Here is a 23074-nt window from a genome sequence, read left to right as displayed (position 1 = left end):
CACTGTTTTTCTAAGAAAGGGATTAACAGAATGTAGATTATATTATCAAATGACTTCACAGCAGAAGAATCAACATTATGCTACTGGTTTTTTTGGTTTTGTTTTTTTTTTTTTTTTTTTTTTTGGTAAGGGGGATTGAATCCAGAGGTGCTTAACCACTGAGCCTCACCCTCAGAATATTTTTTATATTTTATTTAGAGATAGGGTCTTGCTGAGTTGTTAAGTCCCTCACTAAGTTGCTAAGCCTGGCTTTGAACTCATGCTCCTCCTGCCTCAATCTTCCAAGTTGCTAGGATTGCATATAGGGACCACTGCACCAAGTCTGATGTTGCACTTACTTTCTTTTAAAGGAACTTAAGTTGGTTACATATCTGCAGCACACAGGCTGCTTAATCCACATTGCATCTGCTTCAGGGGAGTATGTACTGTGTTGTCCCGATTGCTCAGTTCACATACCAATTGTGGGTCTGGAGGGAAATAAGCTGATGACATCCCTTCCCTATAAACACTTCTTAGGTCCTCATCTCAACATACACCGGTTCACTCCAAAGGCTGATCTGATGGCTCAGGAGATTGAACATAAAGCACTATGATCACATATAGTAGGCACATGGATGCTGAGATACACCCCCTGTCTGGGGTATACAGTAAACAGAAAGCAGTTCACTATAATGACCCTCAATAAAAGTGGAAGATACATACAGTCATCCCAAAAGAAGCATTAATGTCAACACAGAAATATAGGTGACATGAGAAATTAAAGCAATAAGAATGAAAACATATCCTTTAAGTTCAGGAACAAGAAAAGGATATCTATTCTTCCCATTCTTATGCAATATAGTACTAGAAATTTTAGCCAGAGCAATTAGGCAAGAGAGAAAAAATAGATACCAATAGGAAAGGAGGAAGTAAAATTATCTATGTTTGCTAATGATATGATTCAAAGAAAACTCCTTAATGTCTCCACCAAAAAACTCTTAGGTACAAAATAAAAATTTTTTAAAAATCAGTAGCATTTCTATATAGCAATAATGAACTTACAAGGAAAGATATCAGGAAAATAATCTCAATCACAATAGCCTCAAAAAATTGAAATAAATATCTAGGAATAAACCTAAGGTCATGAAAGACCTACAGTGAAAATCACGAAACACTGAATAAAGAAAATGAAAAAGACATTAGAAGCAGAAAGACATCCCATGTTCATATTTAAGAGAAACAATATTGTTAAATTGGCTCTATCACCTAAAATGATCCACAGATTCAATGTAATCCTCATCAAAATACCAATGACATTCTTCACAGAACTAAAAAAAAAATCCAAAAAATTATATGGAAGTGAAAAATATCCTGAATTTCCAAAGCAATTCTGATCAAAAAGGTCAATATTGGAGGCATCACAATACTTGATTTCAAAACATACTACAGAGCCATAACAGAAACAGCACTGCACTAGCATAAAAAGCAAACAAACAAAAAATAAAACAAGAACACAGAGCAATGAAATTGAATAGAGATCCAGAAATAAATCCACACATCTACAGTACACTGATTCTGGACAAAGGTGCCAAAAATATAAAGTGAAGAAAACACAGCCTTTTCAACAAATTATTCTGGGAAAAGTGGATATCCATATGTAGCAGATTCAAACTAGATTCCTACCTCTCACCCTATATAAAAGTAACTGAAAAAGGGTCACAGACTTAAATGACATATTTGAAACTATGAGAGGAAAACAAGCAAAACTCTTCAAGATACTGGCACAGGAAATTATTCCTGGATAGGATTACAATAGCATAGCATACAAAGCAAGAACTGACAAATGGAATTACATGAAATTTAAAAGCACCGGCACAGCAAAATAATCAAAGTGAAGGGAAAACCCACAGAATGGGAGAAAATCTTTGTCAGCTGTTCATTTGACAGAGGATTAATAACCAGAATACGTAAAGAACTCAAAGCTATCAAAAGAAGGCCAAACAATTCAATCAAAAAATAAGTCATTGATCAGAATAGACTTTCCACAAAAAAAAGCACAAATGGTCAATATATACATGAAAAAAGTGCCATCTTTAGTCATTAGGGAAATGCAATTCAAAAATATACTGACTTTCCATTTTTCTCCAATCAGAATGGCTATTAGTAATAAATATATAAATAAACAAATAAATATTGGTTGGGATATGGAGAAAAAGGAAAGTTTATTCACCTTGAAAGGAAAGTAAATCGGTACAGCCATTATACAAAACACTATGAATGTTCCTTAAAAACTAAAAGTATAGCTACCACATGATCCAGCTATACCACTCCCAAGTATATATATCCAAAGAAAATAAAGTCAGCGTACAAAAGAGTTATGTACATGTCCACATTTATTCTGACAGTTTTCACAACAGTCAATATGTGGAATCATTCTAGGTGCCCATCAACAGATGAATGAATATAGAAAATGTGGTATATATACACAATGGTGTATTATTTAGCCCTTTTAAACAATGAAATCATGCCATGTGAAGAAAGATGGATGGAACTGGAAGAGATCACATTAACTGAAATACATCAGACACTGAAAGACAAATATTACATATTTTCTCTCAAATGTGGAAGCTAGAGGAAAGAAAAAAAGATGAACTGAAAATAGAAGAGGGACATTAATGAATGGGAAGGGGCCCATACAAAAGGAAGAGAAAAGGGAGGGAGAAAGAAGGTAGAAAGGAGGGTGGACCTGATCAAGATATGATACATGCATGTACAGAAATGTCTCAGTGAAACCCATTAATAACAATTAATATGTGTTAAAAGTAAAGTCATACTTACATGACATCGTCAGATACTCTGCAAATACACATGAGGATAAAACTTAAAGATTTTAGCAAACTGACATAGATGTAACAAAATAAAACATTTATAATTTATACCTTTGCTCCATCTGAAATATTGTCCCAGTTTCCACCACTCAAAGAGAACTTGCCATTGCCTATACGTAGCAGTATCTCTTCAGGAGTATCATTGGGACCATTAGCAAATGGAGTGTAGCTATTGATAAAAATAGTTTTAAAGACATGAAAGTCTAGCATGCATAATAAATATATTTGAAGTGATTAATATATAGTTATATGCAATATTTATTATAAAAATTATAATCATCTAATACTTTCAATATTATCAAATATTATATTTCAAAATGAATTTAATCCTAACAAGCTATTTAATAAAATTAAAAATCTTGCCTATATTGATTTTTCCTTTTGTCTTTGATCCATTAATCATTGTAAAATAAAATGAAGAGTGGCTTTTCATGTAAAGTTAGTTTTAAAACCAGACCACAATGAAACACACATTTTGTATTCTCTCAGGTTAAGTAAGGAAACAAATATACCTACTCTGAGAAAAATGTTATTTGTATATATTAAAAATATTTTTATTTTGTTAGTTGAATTTTTTCATTAATATTTTACTTTCATCAACAGTATTAGTGGAAATAGCTCCATAATACTTGTAATGAATATATGTAAAAACAGATTGGTTAAGTATTTATATCAATATAATTAAAAATTCTGGTGTCATTAAAATTATTATGTAGATCAGATTACTCATGGATGGGAATAAAAAGTATAAAGTGGTTTTTAAAAATTAAACGGAATGACAAAATTAATTACATTTGTGCCATTTTAACAGGTGGAACTGAAATGCTATTCAAATTTGGGACTTGGAAAACTGATTCACAGTTAAAAATTTAATTTTTAATATCTTAATATTCTAAATACATATATAAACAATCTCTTGTTTAGTTATGAAGTAACTATTTCAAAGAAGTAAATTAGGAGTAGTATCCTATGGTTTAAAACCAATGTTGAATGCATTTGATATGAAAACTTTAGCTACCTTTTACTTGAGCACTTGTTGTAATTTATAACTGAATATTCTGGATAAATTTGTAATATCTAAAAGTCACATGAAATTCAATGACATATGCAACTATCACTATGCCACTTAAAATTTCAATGTAACTGTTAAAATATTTTATAAGTATAATTTACATGTTTTTGTACCACTTTAAAAAATTAAGCATTTAAAAGTTACATCTAAATACATTATATTTACTTGTTAACCAGGCCTACTTATCCATCAGAATAATTTCAGCAGTCATAAATTTTCCCTTTTCTTTAGTGTTACTCATTGCTAAAATTAAAACAGCACCTGTAGTATTTGTATACTACGAACATGAACACAGTAAAATTATTACATTTGTTTTCAGCTTATCTTTATTCATTTTTTTTGTACCAGATATTGAACCCAGGGGCACTTAACCATTGAGCCACATTCCCATTCTCCCTTTTAAAAGAAATTTTGAAATGGGGTCTTGCTAAATTGGCTTTGAAGTTGTGATCCTCCTGCCTCAGCCTCCTGAGCTGATGGATTATAGACTTGCACCACCATCCCCAGCATATCTTTATCCTTTTAAGGGAGTATCACTATATGGGTTTCTGTACATTAGTACTGTTGAATATTGCATTTAAATTTTTATAAAGTATAATCTTATTAAATCTATATTAACAGGGAAAGTAGAATTTAAGTACTTAAAAAATAAACTTAATGCCAAAAAGTTCAATGGGCAAGTTCCCACTGAAAAATTATTATCTTATGACCTGGTAAATACATTAAAAAGTAACGCAGGGCTGGGGAAGATAGCTCAGTTGGCAGAGTGCTTGCCTGTGAAGAACAACACCCTGGGTTCGATCCCCAGCACCTCAAAAAAAAAAAAAAAAAAAAAAAGTAATGCACTCATTGTAAAAAATCAAAATATAAATGCACACTTTATTCTTAATTTTTTATTCCATTTGAAATCTCTTTTCTAATTACTGTAACTCAAGAGTACCTCATATACCCTATGTTGTGCTTTTAATTTTATAAGTAAAATATATATAATCTTTTGAAATGTTAGGATTTTTTTCATGTTATTTTTGTCTCTCCTCTTTCTAGATATAGATATAGAGGTGAAATTGAAATAACGACATGAGTGTATCAGTTTCTTACCCAGCCAACATCGTGTAAAAAAGGACTCCTAAACTCCAAATATCACAAGCAGCATCGTATCCCTGTTGCATAAGAACCTAAGAAAGAAATACTCATTATGTGGTATTACTTAGTGTAAACTCAATTTTTTCATCCAAAACAAAGTTGTTTCGCTTCTAAAACTTCCACAAATGTTCACAATATTAAAGTATAAATCAGTTTATGTATTTAACATTGTAAGTTTCCTTCTGCAATTAGCAAGCAGAGAATAAACAGATGGTATTATAGATTACTTCAGAACACAGGACATACCAAAAAACAACCTTGTCATAGAAAATCCCTGACTTTAATGAACTGTCTCCCCTCCTCTTAGGACCTCAGATACACAGACATCTAAATTTAAAACTGAAATGTACAGAGAGCTTATAGTATAAGAGTACTAAGGATTTTAATTCTGACACTGCCTATATGCCAAAGGTATTACTATTACAAATTTGAAGATGAGGAAAGAAACAGATGTTAGGTAAGTTGTCCAACATCACAAAATTAGGCATAACAGAGACAGCATTCTTTCTCTAGAGTATGTGCTTTTAATATCTACGATAACTGCCTCTTTATTAAACATGAGATAACATGTTTTCTTACAGAAGATAGACAAATTCATATTTTACATACATACAAGGCTGATGTCTTGAAACTGGCAGTGTATTTCTGGACTACAAATACACATTTGATATATTTTGAATAACTTCTTTAATTTTTCATACAATAATTTATATAACTTTTGATCATCGGGTATTAATAAAAATCAAATAATATCTTAATATTCAAGTGAGATTTTCTATGAAGTTAATTGTTAGAAAAATAAAGATAAAATGAGGCAAATGAGGCTTTTTTTTTTTCTTAGGAAAACAAGCCTATTGCTAAAGACTTAGGCACATGAACAAAACAGAAACATTACTGATGCATTAACACTGGGGACTACACAAACACTAGCATAGACTTTTCATCTCCATAAGGCTAAAACAATATTAATGTTTGGTTTCACCAAATGGCAGGCATGAATAATGAATATGTAATTGACTTATTTTGAGATATATTTTTCTTATTCAAAGAATACATGTGCAATACTGAGAAGCTTAAGAAAGTATCCAAAATCATAAACACACATAGACACAGAGGGAGAGAGGGAGGGAGGGAGAGGGGGGAGATGGGGAAAGAGGGAGTTACATCTCTGCCTCAAGTAAATAATAGAAGAATAGAAGTAGGGAATGTAATTGCCCTAAAAAAATGACAGTATAGATAAACTACTCACATCAGGGTAAACCTAAGTTGGTATGCTCTAGTAAAACATAAACCTTTGCTGATTTAATTCCCCTCTTTTTTCTTTTCTCATGACCTCTTATAATTCTGAGCATCACATATTTACCCTGGTTCCTATAGGAAGCTTTAAAAGCTTCCTTGATTATCTATTGCATAGCCCCAAATGAGGGCCACTGTTTAAGCTGGATAGGTGAGGGTTAAACAACAAATCAGCTATTGGTTTTCATATTTCCATATCTTTGTCAGATGCTGTGGCATACATCTTTAATCTCAGCTACTCCAGAGGCTGAGGTAGGATGATTGCTTAAGCCCAGATGTTTTAGGCTAGCCTGGGCAACACAGTAAGTCTTTTTCTCAAACAAAGCAAAACAAAACAAACCCATACTTTTATAATCTTCCTAGTTATGAGAAATGTGTAGGAGGTATCACACTGCTTAAATAGGGCTGACCATGAAAACTTGATACTTAAAACACATATTGTATGGGTAAAGAAGAGGCAGTTCACTTTTGTTCTAGATCTAGTCTCAATGCCCTATAATAGTGAGAATATGTAGTTATAAAAGAAACAAGGTAGGGAGGTGGGATGAAGGGAAGTACAGTACAGAGGCTTTGTCCTGCATGTTTTTACTTGCATTAAGTTAAATACAGAGAAGAAAGAAATTACAATTCAAATAGTTCACTGCCATACTTTTCTCTTACATTGACTTCTCAAGTTAGGAAAAAGGAAAATATACAGATATTCTCACTCCCTTTGCTCTAAAGTTTAAATTAAGTCATATTTTGGGCAAATCATATGACAGACCAGAGTCAGGGCAAAGCAGGGTAACTTCAACATTCCTCAGATCTGTTGTAAGCACCATTCAATCATGAATATTCTTAGATCTCATTTGACATTAAATATCAGTTTAATAATACAATATAATGAATTTTCCTTCATAAAATAGTATTTTGGATATATAATAACTTTATATTAACTTGTACTACAGTTATGTAGTAAAGCACATTATGAAGTAAACCTTAAGAGGTTGATTGAAATGATGCCTATCCTAAAAGGTGAATGAATATTCTCTCCATATAGAAGGCTAAAGTTGCAATAATCAGTTGTTCTTTTAGGAAACCAGGAGTCCATGCGCACTATGATGAAATAATTTCATATCAACAAAAGCCTATAAAACAGGTGTCATTCCTGTTCTTCAATATCAATATCTTAAAACAAGGCTGGGTCTGTAGCACAGCAGTAGAGCACTTGCCTAGCAGGGACCTGGGTTCAATTGCCAGTGTAAATAAATAATAATATCTTAAAAAAGATTTATAAAATTTTAAAATGAGAAGTTTTCATTATCAGAAAGTTATATTTCTATATTTCTATCTTGATTATTAGAAAATTATTTTTCTAATAGCTACTTTAAATATAGATTGACATTAACATATAATACAAGTCTGAAAGGGCTGCCATTTCATAAAAGTAGTCATAAATATGCCTATGAGATAATACTTCATTTTTAAATTGTCTTATTTAATTTTTGAAACCTGAAGTGGTATTTTGATTTGTATTGAAAACACAATGATTTATACCAGTTATCAATATCCATAATACGTAAGAACAATTCCTGATTTACAAACAAAGTTATAAGGAAACTTTTGTAGCCAATGCCATTCCCAACTAATTTTTCACCAACTTACTTTCACTGCTGTGGGAGGTGCTAGTATCGTAGTTTCTATCCCATGGTCAGAATAGTTAGAGCTTCCTAAATATAAAATCTGCTCCTCTACTCTGCCAGTCTGACCTTTTCTATTTCTTCCCCCTGAGATCTATATGTGAATGCATTTATCATTTTAAAATAAACAACCCCACTGTTTATAAACATTCTTGTGACACTATTTTCTCTAGGAGTTAGAAGACCCTAAAAACAATCAGGAATAGCACTGACCTTATATGTTATGCCTAATGCTAACTGATATAAATAATTGCATGTTCAGCATGAACTGATTTGTTGCTAAGTCAATGTTAGGTATTAAATAAGTCATTTATGTACTTTTGAGTCTCAGTCTCCTCATTTAGAATATGTAATGTTAAAGCTGTGACCTGTCTTTACCCTGACTCCCAGTTCTAAAAATGGTATGATTCTGAAACTAGTATATAGCCTGACAGAATAGTATGATTATTATATTTAGGTTGGTTTAAGATACGTCTGAACCTTAGGTATTATTGGAATTCACTAATTTAAAGAGTTTTCAGCTGGGAAGGACAAGATAACTCAGTTTTTACCTGCCTGCCTTAACATACACATGGCATTGTATACATTCAAGTAAAGGAGAAGAATGAAAGGTGAACACTAATTTATTTAAAGAATACCTCAGGTGCTACGAAGTTTGCAGTGTAGCAGGGAGTTAAGAGAAGTCCATTTTCTCCTCGAAGCTGTTTTGCAAACCCAAAATCACAGATCCTAATTGAATCTGCATTGGCTGATTCATCCATGTATAAAATATTACTAGGTTTAAGATCACGATGAACAACCTTGAACATAAAGGAAAAGAAGCACTAAATTTTTATAGCTAACTAAATATTTGTAAAACAAAACATCTTAATATGTTTCCAGAAAAAGAAACTCCTAATTATAACACTTTGAAAATGACCTTTTCTCCAATATATGACCTAAAGTATACACAGAAAATTATCAGATAGATCCTCCAGTTTCTATTCAAGCCACCAGTGTTGTTAACGTTTTCCAATTTCAACTCTCAGTTCCACTTTTGCATATTATAAACTAAGACCTTACCAAATGTCCCCTATGCACAGTAAAAATCCTAAAACCTGGATATAATATAAAAAATCAATTATCTGAATGTGCTGTGTGAATACAAGCAGACAGAGCCTGGTAAAAAGCACACACTTGGTGTAAAGAGGAAATATAGTGATCTATATGAATAGCTTCCTGTATTTGTGACTTTTAGTCTAGGGTTGTGTGCAGTTCCTACGATACACAGTGGTGGTAAAGGCATGTATGGAAAACCCCACAGTCTTTCTGGCTTGAAGAACTAGAAAATAGATTATGGGGAACTATTAATGCTGACTCAGGAAAAACTGTAAGTAAGAGTCAGAACTGACCCCTTAATCAAAAATGTGTAGAAGAGCCTGGTGCAATGGCCCAAACCTGTAATCCCAGTGACATAGAAGACTGAGGCAAGAGAATTTTGACTACAAAGCCAGCCTCATCAAAAGCCAGGCACTATGTATCTCAGTGAGACCCTGCCTCTGCCTGAGCCCCTGGGATGACAGGCGTGTGCCACCATACCCAGCTCAGACAGGGATTTTAAAGGGAAAATTGTAACTATTTTTAATGAAGTAAACAAAGCACACTTACAATGCATGAATTTTTTAGCAGAAAAATGAGATGTCTCAGCAAAAATACAGAAATAATGAAGAAGGACCAAATGAAATGCAGAACTGGAAAAAATTCTGAAATTCCCAGTATGGTAACTTTCCTAGTATCACTATCCACTTCATTTAATCTAGTTGTACCTTCTTTAATCAGCAGTTTATAAAACTGAAAGTTCTTCAAGGACAAGGACCAAGTTTTACTCCATTTGAATTTATAACACCCTTGATAATGCCTATTATGTAGAAATGTTCAATATGTGTTCTTATTAATTTTATTGACGTAAAATCTGAAAGAATATAAAATAATAAACCAAAGAAGATATTATCATTCTCTTCTCAAAATTCTGGTCACCCTTTAGAAAGTGTTCCCTAAGACCAAAGAGGATTTAAATTGTAATAAACTACTCTACTCCTTTAATATTATATACTGAAAATGTACTCTACTATGCCATACACAAAATTGATTAGTTTACTTTTATTGAGGGGATCATGCATAATTTTCACTATCAATTTTGAATTGACATTTTTAATGTTTATAGTTAAAAGAGTGTATGTATACCATTACAAGTCTGAAACATAATTTTTGAATTACTTGCTACTTTGATTCCTTGAACAGCTATATATAATAAAAGTTGACTCTGTAACTCAGTTCATTTCCCTACTTTATGAAGAGATAGGTATAGCTGGTGTCTGACTATAATCCAAGCTACCAGGAGGTTGAGACAGGAGGATGCCAAGTTCAAGGCTAGGCTGGTCAATTTACCCTGACCCTATCTCAAAATAAATTTAAAGGGTTAGGGATGTAGCCCAGTGGTATAAAACTTGCGTAGCACGTGTGAGGCCTTGGGTATAATTTCCAGTGCTGAAAACAAAAAAACAAAAAGAAGATAGGAGGCAAAATAATAAGCCTGCCTGTCTCTCCACCATAACCACAAATATATTAATATTTCAAGTGTTTGGGATCCAAATTTCTTACTGTAATTGGGGGAGTGGTGACAAGGATCAAGGTATATATTTCTCTTCCTGCCAGAACTTTACATGTCAGATATAATATAATTTCAAGAATTGTTACAATATGATTAGGTTTAATAATATCAAAGGCAAGATTAGGCATATGTATATACTTCAAGAGATGGTGAGAAGAGAATAAAGCACTGGACAATTTCCTAAATTCATAACCTTTACTACATTATTAGGATATTCTTTATTAAATATACAAGTGACAGAAAATACAATTCATCTTAGGTGGCATCATCTCCTAATATAATTTCATGAAGATATAGGTCCCATAATTAAAGGGAAGACTATAACTTACTCCTTGACAATGAAGATAATCAAGTGTCTTAGTTATTACATACAGTACATCACTAGCTTCCTGTTCTGAGAAACATTTTTGCTTGAGAATACGGTCCAGTAGCTCTCCTCCTTTCATCAAATCCGTAACAAGGTAAACATATCTACCATCATCAAAGACCTAAAAGAGAACATATTTAAAGGTGTTATTATTTGCAATTATAATTCTAAATGGTTTAAATTATATTTGCTTTGCAAGTGAACCTCTAGCATTTAAAATAGATTTATTATTTCTTTATTTTTAATGTAGTATATAAGGTACTGAAGTTGAAGTGGATTTACAAAAATACAGTACTGTAAGACCATGTTAAACATATAATTTCATTAAGTTTTGTTGTAAGTTATAGTTCATCAAAGGATATAAATGGAAAAGTAAAACTTCAAGTCTTTCAAATGACATATATATAGTATTTTAATATATTATAGGTACTTTTCATCCCTAACAGTAAGTTTCTTTCTGACAGTAAGCACATTGTCAGTCCATATTCTTACATAGTGTCTTAAGTGTATACTGAATTCAAATAGCATGTCAAAGAAAATAAATCAGAAAAATATTTATATCCTTTATACTCAAGGCATGTGACATTGGTAAAGAGTGTGTTTTTGTGTGTACATCTATGTAAACTATTGCTGAAAGATTACAAATGAAAGTGCATGTTAGTCTATATGAAATAAACTGATAAAGTAATAGTTAAATTTTCTTTCTCTAAAAAGAAAATATTATCATCTTATGTGAAAAGTCAGCATCTAATATCTATCAAGATATGTTCATTCTACAAATACTCTTTCACTCAAGGAACAATCCATAATGCTGTAGCCAACTGCTGCATAATCAAGAAAGTAAAATCTTCAAGAGCCTGGTATACAGACAACTTCCTGTATTTTCTATACTTACAGGACTAGAAAATAATAAATGGCACTAATTACAATGTTAATGAGTTAACCAGGCAGAATATATTCAAGTAATGAAGACACTCTTTTACCAACCATTATAGTGTTTGTTTTTTTTGTTTGTTTGTTTTTGGCATTCAATGAGAGTAGAAGTATAGAATCCTAGGAAAAGAGAATTAATGTGGTAAATTTAAAGGTCTTCACATTTTATTGCCATTATAAATGGCACAAATATAAAGATTCAAACCATAGCTTCTCTAACATAGCTTATCCTGATATATTAAAATACCTACATCCTTTAAAGTAATAATGTTGGGGTGTTGTCCATAGCGCATCAAAATTTCGATTTCCTCTGAGGGGTCTCGCTTGCTTTTGTCAATGATCTAAGAAAGAAATTGGACAAGAGAAAAATCTCAGAGGAAAAACTCATTTTCTTTATCTAAAATGAATGGAATATTTTCCATTTGTTTATACTTTTAAACAAATACTTACAGCTCAAAAACACTGCTTATTACATTAACATTTACATATTTTCTATAACTGAAACTTAGCAGAAAAAATAAACCAGAGTACTTTCTTTAACATTACATTCCATTTCACTGAGACTATATTAAATGATATGTTCCAAATGGGTTATAACTGTTACTACCATTCAATATTAATATAGTATATTAAAAGTATTCAAAAGCAAAAATTTCATGAAATACACTGTTCCACCAAAAAAGCCTTGCAAAAAAATTCAAAATGAAAATAATAAGTCTTAGAGGTCTTTCTCATCATATTATCCTTCCTCTCTCACTTCACTGAAAATGTTTGTAAGTTAACCTATACTTTAAAATGCATATATCAAACAAACAAGTTAGGCTTAGAGACAATACCTTCACTGCAAATTCCAAGTTGGTAGCTGTATGTATGCACCGTTTGCAAACAGAATAGGAGCCAACACCAATATCCTCTTTCAGTTCATATATTTCACCAAATTGTGCAGCATTTCCATTTATCTGTTTTTATTTTAAAAAGTAAAACAACTAAGAAGAATGAAATATTTTCACGTTTTCTATCTTTTGTTCTAAATACACATTCATTGTAAATCTTAAAAAAATCTAAAATAACTCATTCTAGAAAAGTTTTAATATTTATAAATTGGCTATGCAGATTGTGAACCATTCCTAAATTGCAAGCTTTCTAGATCTTCAAGACCAATATAATAAATCAGTCAGATTATAAATCAAGCTAACATTTCCTTGCCAATACGGACCACATAAATATAATTAAAGGTTTTTAACACTCTGCTTTTTTTCCAAACCACACAGAAACACATTTAATTCATCCAAGAGATAAAGAAAGTCTGTAAAAATCAAAACAAAAAATAAATAATTCATAAAATTACTTTTTAAAAAATTGTGGAAAATCCACCATCAGTAACAAAGAGATAATTATTCCCAAACTTATATATTCACAAACTGAATAATGTGATTAAGTAGAATTTACCTGAACAACTGGCAATACATTTGAACTTGTGATTGGAGTGATTTTATATTCTTCTGCAATAGAAGTTGCAACAAAGCTAAATCCTTTGAAGAGCTGATGAGCATTTGCACTGGCTGGCAAACCAGGAGAATCTAATGTTCAAATAATTACATAATTAAAATTTTACAGAATTTTTGGTATAAAACGTAAGCAGTTTTTTAAATGCAAAGGAAACCACTAAACTTCACTATCTGACATGCTATTAAACTTATATTATCTGTCTCTCATCCCTAGTATGCATATTCTATGTGGTCAATGATTTTTGTCTCTTCTGTTAACTGTCACTTCCTCATTGCCTAGAATCTGCTAGGCATTCAATATTTGTTCAATGATTATATGAAGCAAATGCCACTCATAGTAAACCACAGCAAATTCTAAATTGAGTCTGTATAATATACCTCATGTCTTATTTCTTGCCCTTTACCCTGTATTTCATTAGCATGTCAAATGAATCACCAAACAGTTCCCATTTAAAAACTTTACTTGACAGGAAGCCAAGTAATGTTGTAAATAAATGCTGCACTTCCAAAGGGAGAAAGCCAACTCTCTACAAATTTACTATTAGTTTTTTAACCTAAGAAGATAGTTTATTTAATCATTATTAAAATAAAAGTTGTGATTTTATTTGTAAACCTGCATTACCTTTGGGTGTTTTTGCAGTAAATTCAGGATCAAAACAAAAAGTATCATCTGGTTTTCCAGAAGCAGGTTTGAAAGGTGGCTGAACTTCTCTTTTATATAATTTCTAGAAATAATAGGGAAACACAAAACATTTTACATTTGAAATATCATCACATATCGAGCATTCCTAGTCCAAAATCTTAATTCAAAATGCTCCAAATTCGAAAATCTTTTGAGTGTCAACATGATATCACTGTGCAAAATTCAACAGACCTCAAGTGACATGCAGCAGCCAAAATGCAGGCCCACTAAAAATCTTCTGTAAAATTACCTTCAGGTTATGTGTACAAGGTATATATGAAACATGAATGAATTTTATGTTTAGACTGGTCCCATCCTAAAGTTATTACATTATGAATATACAAATATTAAAAAATCTGAAATTTGAATTATTTCTGGTCCCCAAAACTTTAAAGTATACTCAAGCTTTATCCAAAGTAAGGGGAAGTAGAACATAATATTCACAGTTCTTAAAGAAGACTCACAATTCCTTCAGGTACCTGTTAACTAAATTGTAAAAAAATGAGAGATAATGCCCAAAATCTTCTGAGACCAGAAAACACAGCAGTAGATGCCAAAACTTGCATTCACGAGGAATAAATATGTTCAATTTCAGCTATAAATCTAACTAGAATTCTCACTGGTACTATATCCATATGGAATATGTCATAACATCATCATGAATAAATAATCAAATAATGTTTATGTTATTAAAATCAATAATTAGACTATTTTCAAGAAGTATGTATTTCAATTAAAGTATTATGATCTGCCATGAAAATGTATATTAAATGTACTATTTAAGGCTTCAGTCATAGAATAAAAATGCAGTCTTGTTTAACAATCTTATTTGCTAAAATTTATATATTTAAAAACACAGAAGAGTGGAGCAAAGTGGCAGCTAAGTTCCTCAGGCTATCTTTTCCCACAGACACAGTGAGCAACTATTAATTTACCAAACTACCTTTACAAGACCTAATGAAATCAAGTCAGATATCATAGTTTTAGCTTTTAGTATGTAAAAAGGAAGCATCAAATAAGGCAGGAAAGAAAGTTATAGGGTGCCTACAACAAACTTGCTTCAACACTAATGCCATACTTAGACTGAAAGTGGAGGCACAGAATAAAATAGTCCATGCAAATAAAATCCAAAAGAAAGCAAGAGTAAGAGTAGTCATACTTCTATCATATTAAACTGATTTTATCAAAAGCAAAGACAAGGAAAAGTCACTATACAAGGAGAAAAGGGTCAATTCAGCAAAGTTAAAGAATAATTATAAACATACATGCATCCAATATTGAAGCATCCAAATATACAAAGAAATATTAATAGATCTATAAAAAGAGATAGACACTAGTACTATACTACTTAGGGACTTTTAACACCCCAGTCTCAGCAATGGACAGAACATCCAGACAGAATGTTGAACAATAATGAGCAGAGTTAAATTGCACCAGAGACCAAATGGACCTAACATGCACCTAGAGAACATCTTACCCTACTGGTTTTAGAATACACATTCTTATGAGCACCTGGAAGGTTCTCCAGAGTAGACCATATTCCGAGACACAAAACAAATCTCAATGAATTCAAAAACATTAAAATCATATTGTGTATTCTTCATCCACAAAACTATAAAACTAGAAATCACACAAAAGAAAAACTTTGGAACTACACAAATATATGGGTATTCAACAATTTACATTTTAACAACTAATGGATCAGGAAGAAATCAAGAATAAAATCCAAAAATTTCTTGAAATAAATGAAAATGGAAACACAATATACTAAAACCAATGGGAACAAAAGTAGAGTACTAAGGAGGGGAGTTATATCAATCAATGCCTATACCAAAAAAGCAGAAAGATCTTAAATAAGCAACCATTCAAAGCATCTCGAGGAATCAGAAAGATTAGCGCAATCAAAATTTAAAATCAGTAGAAGGAAAGCAGTAATACATATTAAAGCATAAATAAATTGAGACTGAGGAAAAAGTACAAAAGATTATATTAGAGAAACAAGAACTGGTTCTTTGAAAAGATAAACAAAATAGGCAATCCCTTAGCTATACTAAGAAAAAGAGAAGACTCAAATAAATAAAATCACACATGAAAAGGGAGACATTACAACTGACACCACTGAATACAAATGGTCATTAGAGATTATTATGAACAACCGAATGCTAACAAATTTGATAATGTAGAAGAAATGGACAAATCCCAAGATACATACACCTTACCAAAATTGAATCATTATGAAACAGAAAACCTAAAAAATCAATCAGAAGTAATGATATTGAATCAATAGTATTTCCCATTAGAGAAAAGCCTGGGACCACACAGCCTTACTGCTCAGCTGTACCAATCATTTAAAGAACTAATACCATTTCTCTGTAAGTTATTCCAAATTATCAGAAAGGAAAGAACACTTCCACATTTTACAAGGCCAGGAGTAACCTGTTACTAAAGCCAGATAAGGACAAAACAAAAAACTGAAATTCAGGCGAATATTTTTCATGAACACAGAGCAAAGAATCGTTAACAAAATACTAGCAAAACAAATACAACAACACAATAAAAAGATTTTTCACTATGATCAAGTGGGACTCATCACAGGGATGCAAGGATGGTTCAATATAGGCAAATCAATAAATACAATACACTGAATCAACAGACTGAAGGGAAAAACCCACATGATCATCTCAATAGATGCAAAATGGGCATTTGATAAAACTCAATTTCATAATAAAATACTAAACAAATTAGGTATAGAAGGGAAGTACTTCAACATAATAACAGCCATTTATGCTAAGCAAATAACTAGCATTGCCCTGAATGGGGAAAAGCTGAATGCAATCTAAGATCTAGAGCAAGACAAAGATGCCCACCGTCACCACTGTTACTCAACACAGTACTGAAGTCTCTGTTAAGAACAATCAGGCAAGAGAAATAAAGAGCATTCAAAGGTCAAAGTGGAAATCTAATTATCATCGTATGAAGATGACAAAATCTTATATATAGAAAACCCCAAGGACTCCACTAAAATAATACTTTAATAAATGATACTGGAAATTTTGTAGAATACAAAATCAACATACAAAATTCAGTTGTATAGCTTCATGCCAATAGTGAATTATCTGAAATAGAAATCAAGAAAATAGTTCTATACACAATAGGTATAAAATTAAAATATATATGAGTAAGTTTAATAAAGAGGTGAATTTTTGATGAAAATTATAAAACACTGATAAAAGAAATTGAAGAGGATACAAAAAATGGGAAGAGATCCCAACTCGTTAATTAGAAGAATCAATAGTATTAAAATGTTCATGCTAACCAAGCAATCAACAGATTCACTGAAAGCCCTATGAAAATTCCAATGATGTTCTTCAAAGAAGTAGGAAAAAATAATCCTAAAAATTATATGGAACCCCCCAAAACCCTGAACAGTCAATACCATCTTAAGTAAAAAGAACATAGCAGGAGTCATTGTACTACCTGACTTCAAAATACATTATAAAGCTGTATAAACAGGGAAACGCAATTTAAAACTGTAATGCAATATTAATTCACCCCAGTAATAATGGCTATTATCAAAAAGACTAAAGATAACAAGTGCTGATGAATATATGGAGAAAAGGGAATATTGCACATTGTTGATAAAAATGTAAATTATTATAGTCATTACAAATATCAGTTCTGATATTCCTCAAAATACATAAAAAAAAATAGAACAACTACATGATGCAGCATTGCCACTGGTATATATCAAAACCAAAAAACTCAGTATGTCTAAGAGATATCTGCATACTCATGTTCACTGGCACACTGGTCACAATAATCAAGAGTACCCATCAACTGATGAATAGGTTAAAAATGTGATACACATACACAATGGAATACAGTTCAGTCTTTAAAAAGAATGAAATCCTGGTTTTTAACGATGACATGGATGGAAGTGGAGATCACTATGTTTAGTGAAATAAGCCATGCATAGAAAAACAAGTACCACGTGATTTCATTTATATGTGTAATTGTAAAATGTTGATCTCATAGAAGTTAAGAATAGAATGCTGGCTACCAGATTCTGGAAAAGTTGGGGGAAGAAAGGATAGAGAAAGGTAACACTTAGATAGAAGTAAGACATTCTAGTGTGCTACTGCATGGTAGGGTGATTACAGAGAACAATAATGTACTATATATTTCAAAAGCTAAAAGGAAGGTTTATGAGTTTTCACCACTACTGAATGACAGATGTTTGAGGAGATACATTAAAATATTATATATGTATCAAAGTAGTTACGTATATGATTACGTATACGTAAATGATACGTATAATTTTATGTGATGATGTCAGTTTAAAGTAAATTTAATTTTGAAAAACAGAAAATATACGTATGCCAATGTTTTAGAAACTACTTTTTCACAGCTCACAGTCCTACAGAAAAATTTAGAGGGAATTACATTAAAGAAATTTTCACATAATGAAATATGTAAACTTTCCACTAATTTATTTAAATTAAAATTAATGACAGAGAGAAGGTGGAGGAATGGTTATCAATGGGTACTACGTTATACTTGGGTAGATATCAAAAGTTCTGGTGACCTACTGCATTAAGTAGGTTTACTATAATAACAATAAAGTACTGTAAATTTCAAAGAGTTTTATCAAAGGATTCTGAACATTGTCACTATAAAGAAACGATAAATATTTCAGGAGACCGACATGTTTACTCTGATTTAAACAATACACAATGTATACATGTATCTGAATATTGCATGACACCCACATATACATTCAGATTTATGTTTTACATTTTTTATTTGATCAAATTTGTTGTACATGACAGTAGAATGCATTTATGTTTTAATGTATTAAAAATCTAAATTTTAAAAGGAAAATTTTTTTTAAATATTTAGATATAACAATAATGGGAGAAAATGTACTTTCCTTTTTTCTAGGAAAGAAAGAATAGAGAAGCACTGGGAGAAAATGAAAGAGGATACAAAGATACCTGAGGAAAGATTTATATGATATACCAAAAAGAGTCAGCTCCCATGCAGCATGCCCACTCAATGGTGTTTTGGGGTATTAATACTAATGGATTACAACAAGTTAGTTTTGTAATAATAAAATTTTGCCCACTGAAACTATGTGTGGTGGTGCACACCTGTAATCCCAGCAGTGTGGGAGGCTGAAGCAGGAGAATTGCGAGTTCAAAGCCAGTCCCAGCAAAAAGTGAGGCCCTATGCAACTCAGTGAGACCCTGTCTCCCTATATTTGATTTGAATACAAAAAAGGGCTAGACATGTGGTTAAGTGCCCCTGAGTTCAATCCCTAGTACCAAAAAAAAAAGAAAAAAGAAAAAAATTGCCTACTGAAACCTGTTCTACAAGCCCGAAGAAGAAATGATTTGGTCAGTGAATACCAGCTTTCGATCTCTGTCTTAAAATAGATAATCTTTACTTTTGAAGCAATTTTGATACTCATGACAGAACCACATAACATCAAAAATGTTTAAGTAGATTATTTCTAATATATAAAATATATAAAGCTGCTCTATAAAGCACAAAAAATTAAATCTTCTAAGAAATTCTTAGATTAGTTTGAGAAGAGCAATTTTTAAAAATCTCTATACATGACTCAGCAGAATTATCAGTTTGGTTTCATATCCTGTCAAAATTTAATGAAACAGCTGTTATAACTAATAAATTTAATTTGTTCTAATACAAAACAATGAACAATCTGAAATTAAATACACCTTAGATTCTTCATAATATATTTCGTATAAGAATCTGTTACATACTTCACTTCCTTTCCCCTTCTTCCCTCTCTCATATTCCCCAGTCTAGAATAAGGGCAAAAGATTAACTACATTTAACAGATAAAACAATTGATAAACAAAAATATACTATTATTACACATCTGGTTCAAGATAAATCCCATGATTTATAAATATTTATTAAAAAAAATTTCACTAAATATAACACATGGATTATCAGCAAAGTCCATATATTTTTACTTACTTATAAATTTTATGCTCATTCTAATATAAACCTATTTAATAAAAAAAACTTTCTACCCAACTTACATTCCAGTCAATATTTGCAAAAAAAAGATGTCTTTTGATTTCCTCGACTCCTTCTGAACCTATAAAAATGAAAAGAATACTTTATTGGCATGCTTTTGTTTTTAAATCTTGCTACCTGATTTAATTGGCTTCATCTATAAATTGGACTACACACATTTCATAGATTTCATGAAGTGAAAACATCTATGAATTCTTATCTGGCATTGTATTCATTTATCCTTTCACTTCACTATAATAAAAACAACTGATGTTTATACTGAACTGCTTAGGGTAGTGAATTCATGTTTGACATAGCATTAAAAGTTAAGTATGCTTTCTTTTCTTCATAATTCAACTCATGACCTCAGATTTTTATGACAGATCAAAAACTAAAGGAATAAAGTCATAAACTATTTTAATACAATGATGCTAACAGGATAAGAGGATCACATCTAGAATCAAAGAAAGGCTATCAGTAAGTAGTCTTATAATTAAGTGTTAATGGAAACATTCTATTTACTTTGAAAAAAAAATTAGGAGAAACAAAGTAATTATCATCAAATATCTAAAAGGATTGCCTTTACAAGGTAATTCTGTGAATTATGCCAAAAGAGGTAACCCATATCATATACATACTGATATATGTATAAGAAAAGTTTTGATTAATGAGACTACTCTATTTTTTAACCTTTTAACCTTATATACAACAAAGTCTATTGTTTCTGGAACAAAATGCACAATTCCAGATATAAATGTATAACAAAAGCAAATGAACTGAAGCACTTAAGCAAGAAAGAATAAAGATATAGTTAGATCCCCAAATATGTAGTACATCATTTTAAAGATAAGAAATAAGCAATACCCAATCTATTTGATGGATTTCTTTTGAATAACATCCTTAGAAGACTCTGTGCTTCAGCACTAAGAAACTGAGGCATTCCAAGTTTTGCTCTGAAAAAGAGGATTTTAGAAAATTTCACTTAAATCGAATACACTTGTAAATGAACAAATCTCAAAACTAATCTTAAAATTTGTTTTTACAATGGCAAATAGTATCCCCTATATTTTAGGGGAATAGAACAAAACAGTAAAAAGGGTTCTTTTGCTTCAAAGTAAAACCACATTAAATTACTCAAAATGAAAGCAAGTGATTTTTTCCAAAATCAAATGAGTGTTCATACTTACTTTAATATCATATTCATGGTCTCATTTCTGTCTTTCCCTTGAAATGGCAGAGTACCAGTGAGCATTTCAAACTAAAAGAATAAAATAATCAGAGTCAATTTAGCATAACAGAATATTTAATAAAATTCTTTAGAAAAAAACTGAAACTCATATTACATGATCATCAAATGAAATCAAGTCATGCAAGATTTACGAGAGTGGGTCAAAACAGAACTAGAAAACTCCATCACGTAAGGAAATAACTTTCTTGATATAGGAATCTTAATGACCCCTCAAGGAAACAACAGGTTGGGTAGTGGACCATACACACACACACACACACACACACACACACACACACACACACACACACACACGGAGAGAGAGAGAGAGAGAGAAATACAGAGTCCACATAATTGGTTTTCTTTCCACTGCCCCTCTTAATTTATCATGACCAAAGGTTTAGTCACCAATCTACAGTAACTTATGCTACATAAGTTAAAAATAAGTTATTTACATAAGTTAAAAATAAATTCTTTCCCCACCTGTTGTCATTATCTATTTTCTATCAATGTACCATTCTTTCAATCCCTAAATTTCATAAATTTTAGAGGTGCTTTTGTGTTTGAGCTTTACCTTTGGTTTCATCTGTATCACTTAAATTGCTATTAAAGTTAGTTATGAAACACTTTAATATTTCCTCTTTTTAAATTCTATTATCTTACAACTGTCCTGTAAGGAGTTCTTTTGGTCAGTTTCTAGTTTTTGACACTTCCAATTTATTTATACATTGCTGCCAAGGCTAATTAATATTCCTAAAGTACATATTTTCTCTAACTAGCATCCTGTTTAAGAATCTAAAATCATGTATTACTACTCAGAAAATTATACAAACATTACAGGTTTGCAGTTTCACTTCCTGCAACTTCTCCCTCTTTCTTCACTACTGTAGTCAAACTAGTTCCCCAAGCATTTGCTAATATCATAATACTCTCTTTCTTGACATGCAACAATTTAAATTTTACTTATCACTCAAGGCATAACCTAAGTTCCATCTTCTCTACTTTGTCTAGATCAACTTTATGAAGTTTCTCTAAAGTACTTTTGGACATTTTATTTAGCCATTACAATTGTTCCCCCAACCAGATTGTATGTGTTCTTAGATCAGATAAAATGCTAAATATATTTTGAATCAGTTACCACCCCACCAGATGTGTCACACTCTGTGTCATTCTTTGATAAATAGGTAAAGTGGATTATCAGATTTCAGAGGCAAATTATGTCTGATTCAACAGCTATTCACCAATCATCCTACTTACTACTACATATTCTGTGTATAATCTCATATCAATTTAGTCAGTTGGCATTTATTAAGCATCTAATAAATGTTCCCTATGCTAGTTACTATGGAGGATGAAAAGTAATACAAATCAGAAATCTTCTCTTCAAGGGGTTTACATTCTAGGCCATGCCTGAAACAAATGAACAATAAGAAAGTATATGGTAGGGTGATAATTTCTGAGATATCTAATTAAAATATCATGTAACTGCTAAACTCAGCATTCTGAACTCTAGAATCGAAAGACCTTGTTCTAAGTCTCAAATTTATAAACTTTATATAACAATGTTACCACTTACCTTTGTAGTAGCAACATTAAAAGAC

At 31.4% G+C, this 23074-nt stretch overlaps 1 protein-coding gene across 5 annotated transcripts in view; it reads right to left on the bottom strand.

Moving 5' to 3' along the window:
* The window catches only part of RPS6KA6 (ribosomal protein S6 kinase A6), a 102114-nt gene that overhangs the window by 8016 nt on the left and 71024 nt on the right, over positions 1 to 23074 (bottom strand). For all 5 annotated transcript variants that reach the window (XM_079124510.1, XM_079124511.1, XM_079124512.1 and 2 more), the window contains 11 exons: positions 21433 to 21503; positions 21110 to 21198; positions 20269 to 20327; positions 14138 to 14240; positions 13457 to 13587; positions 12844 to 12966; positions 12259 to 12348; positions 11037 to 11195; positions 8696 to 8857; positions 5038 to 5114; positions 2919 to 3036 (listed from right to left, as the gene is read on the bottom strand). In XM_079124510.1, the coding sequence (XP_078980636.1) occupies positions 2919 to 3036; positions 5038 to 5114; positions 8696 to 8857; positions 11037 to 11195; positions 12259 to 12348; positions 12844 to 12966; positions 13457 to 13587; positions 14138 to 14240; positions 20269 to 20327; positions 21110 to 21198; positions 21433 to 21503 (1182 nt within the window). The remainder of the gene's footprint in view (positions 1 to 2918; positions 3037 to 5037; positions 5115 to 8695; positions 8858 to 11036; positions 11196 to 12258; positions 12349 to 12843; positions 12967 to 13456; positions 13588 to 14137; positions 14241 to 20268; positions 20328 to 21109; positions 21199 to 21432; positions 21504 to 23074) is intronic.

The sequence above is a fragment of the Sciurus vulgaris genome (assembly GCF_902686455.1).
Source record: "Sciurus vulgaris genome assembly, chromosome: X".
NCBI classification, from domain to species: domain Eukaryota; kingdom Metazoa; phylum Chordata; class Mammalia; order Rodentia; family Sciuridae; genus Sciurus; species Sciurus vulgaris.
Note: the sequence above shows the minus strand (reverse complement) of the source record. Positions and strands in the feature narration are given on the sequence as shown.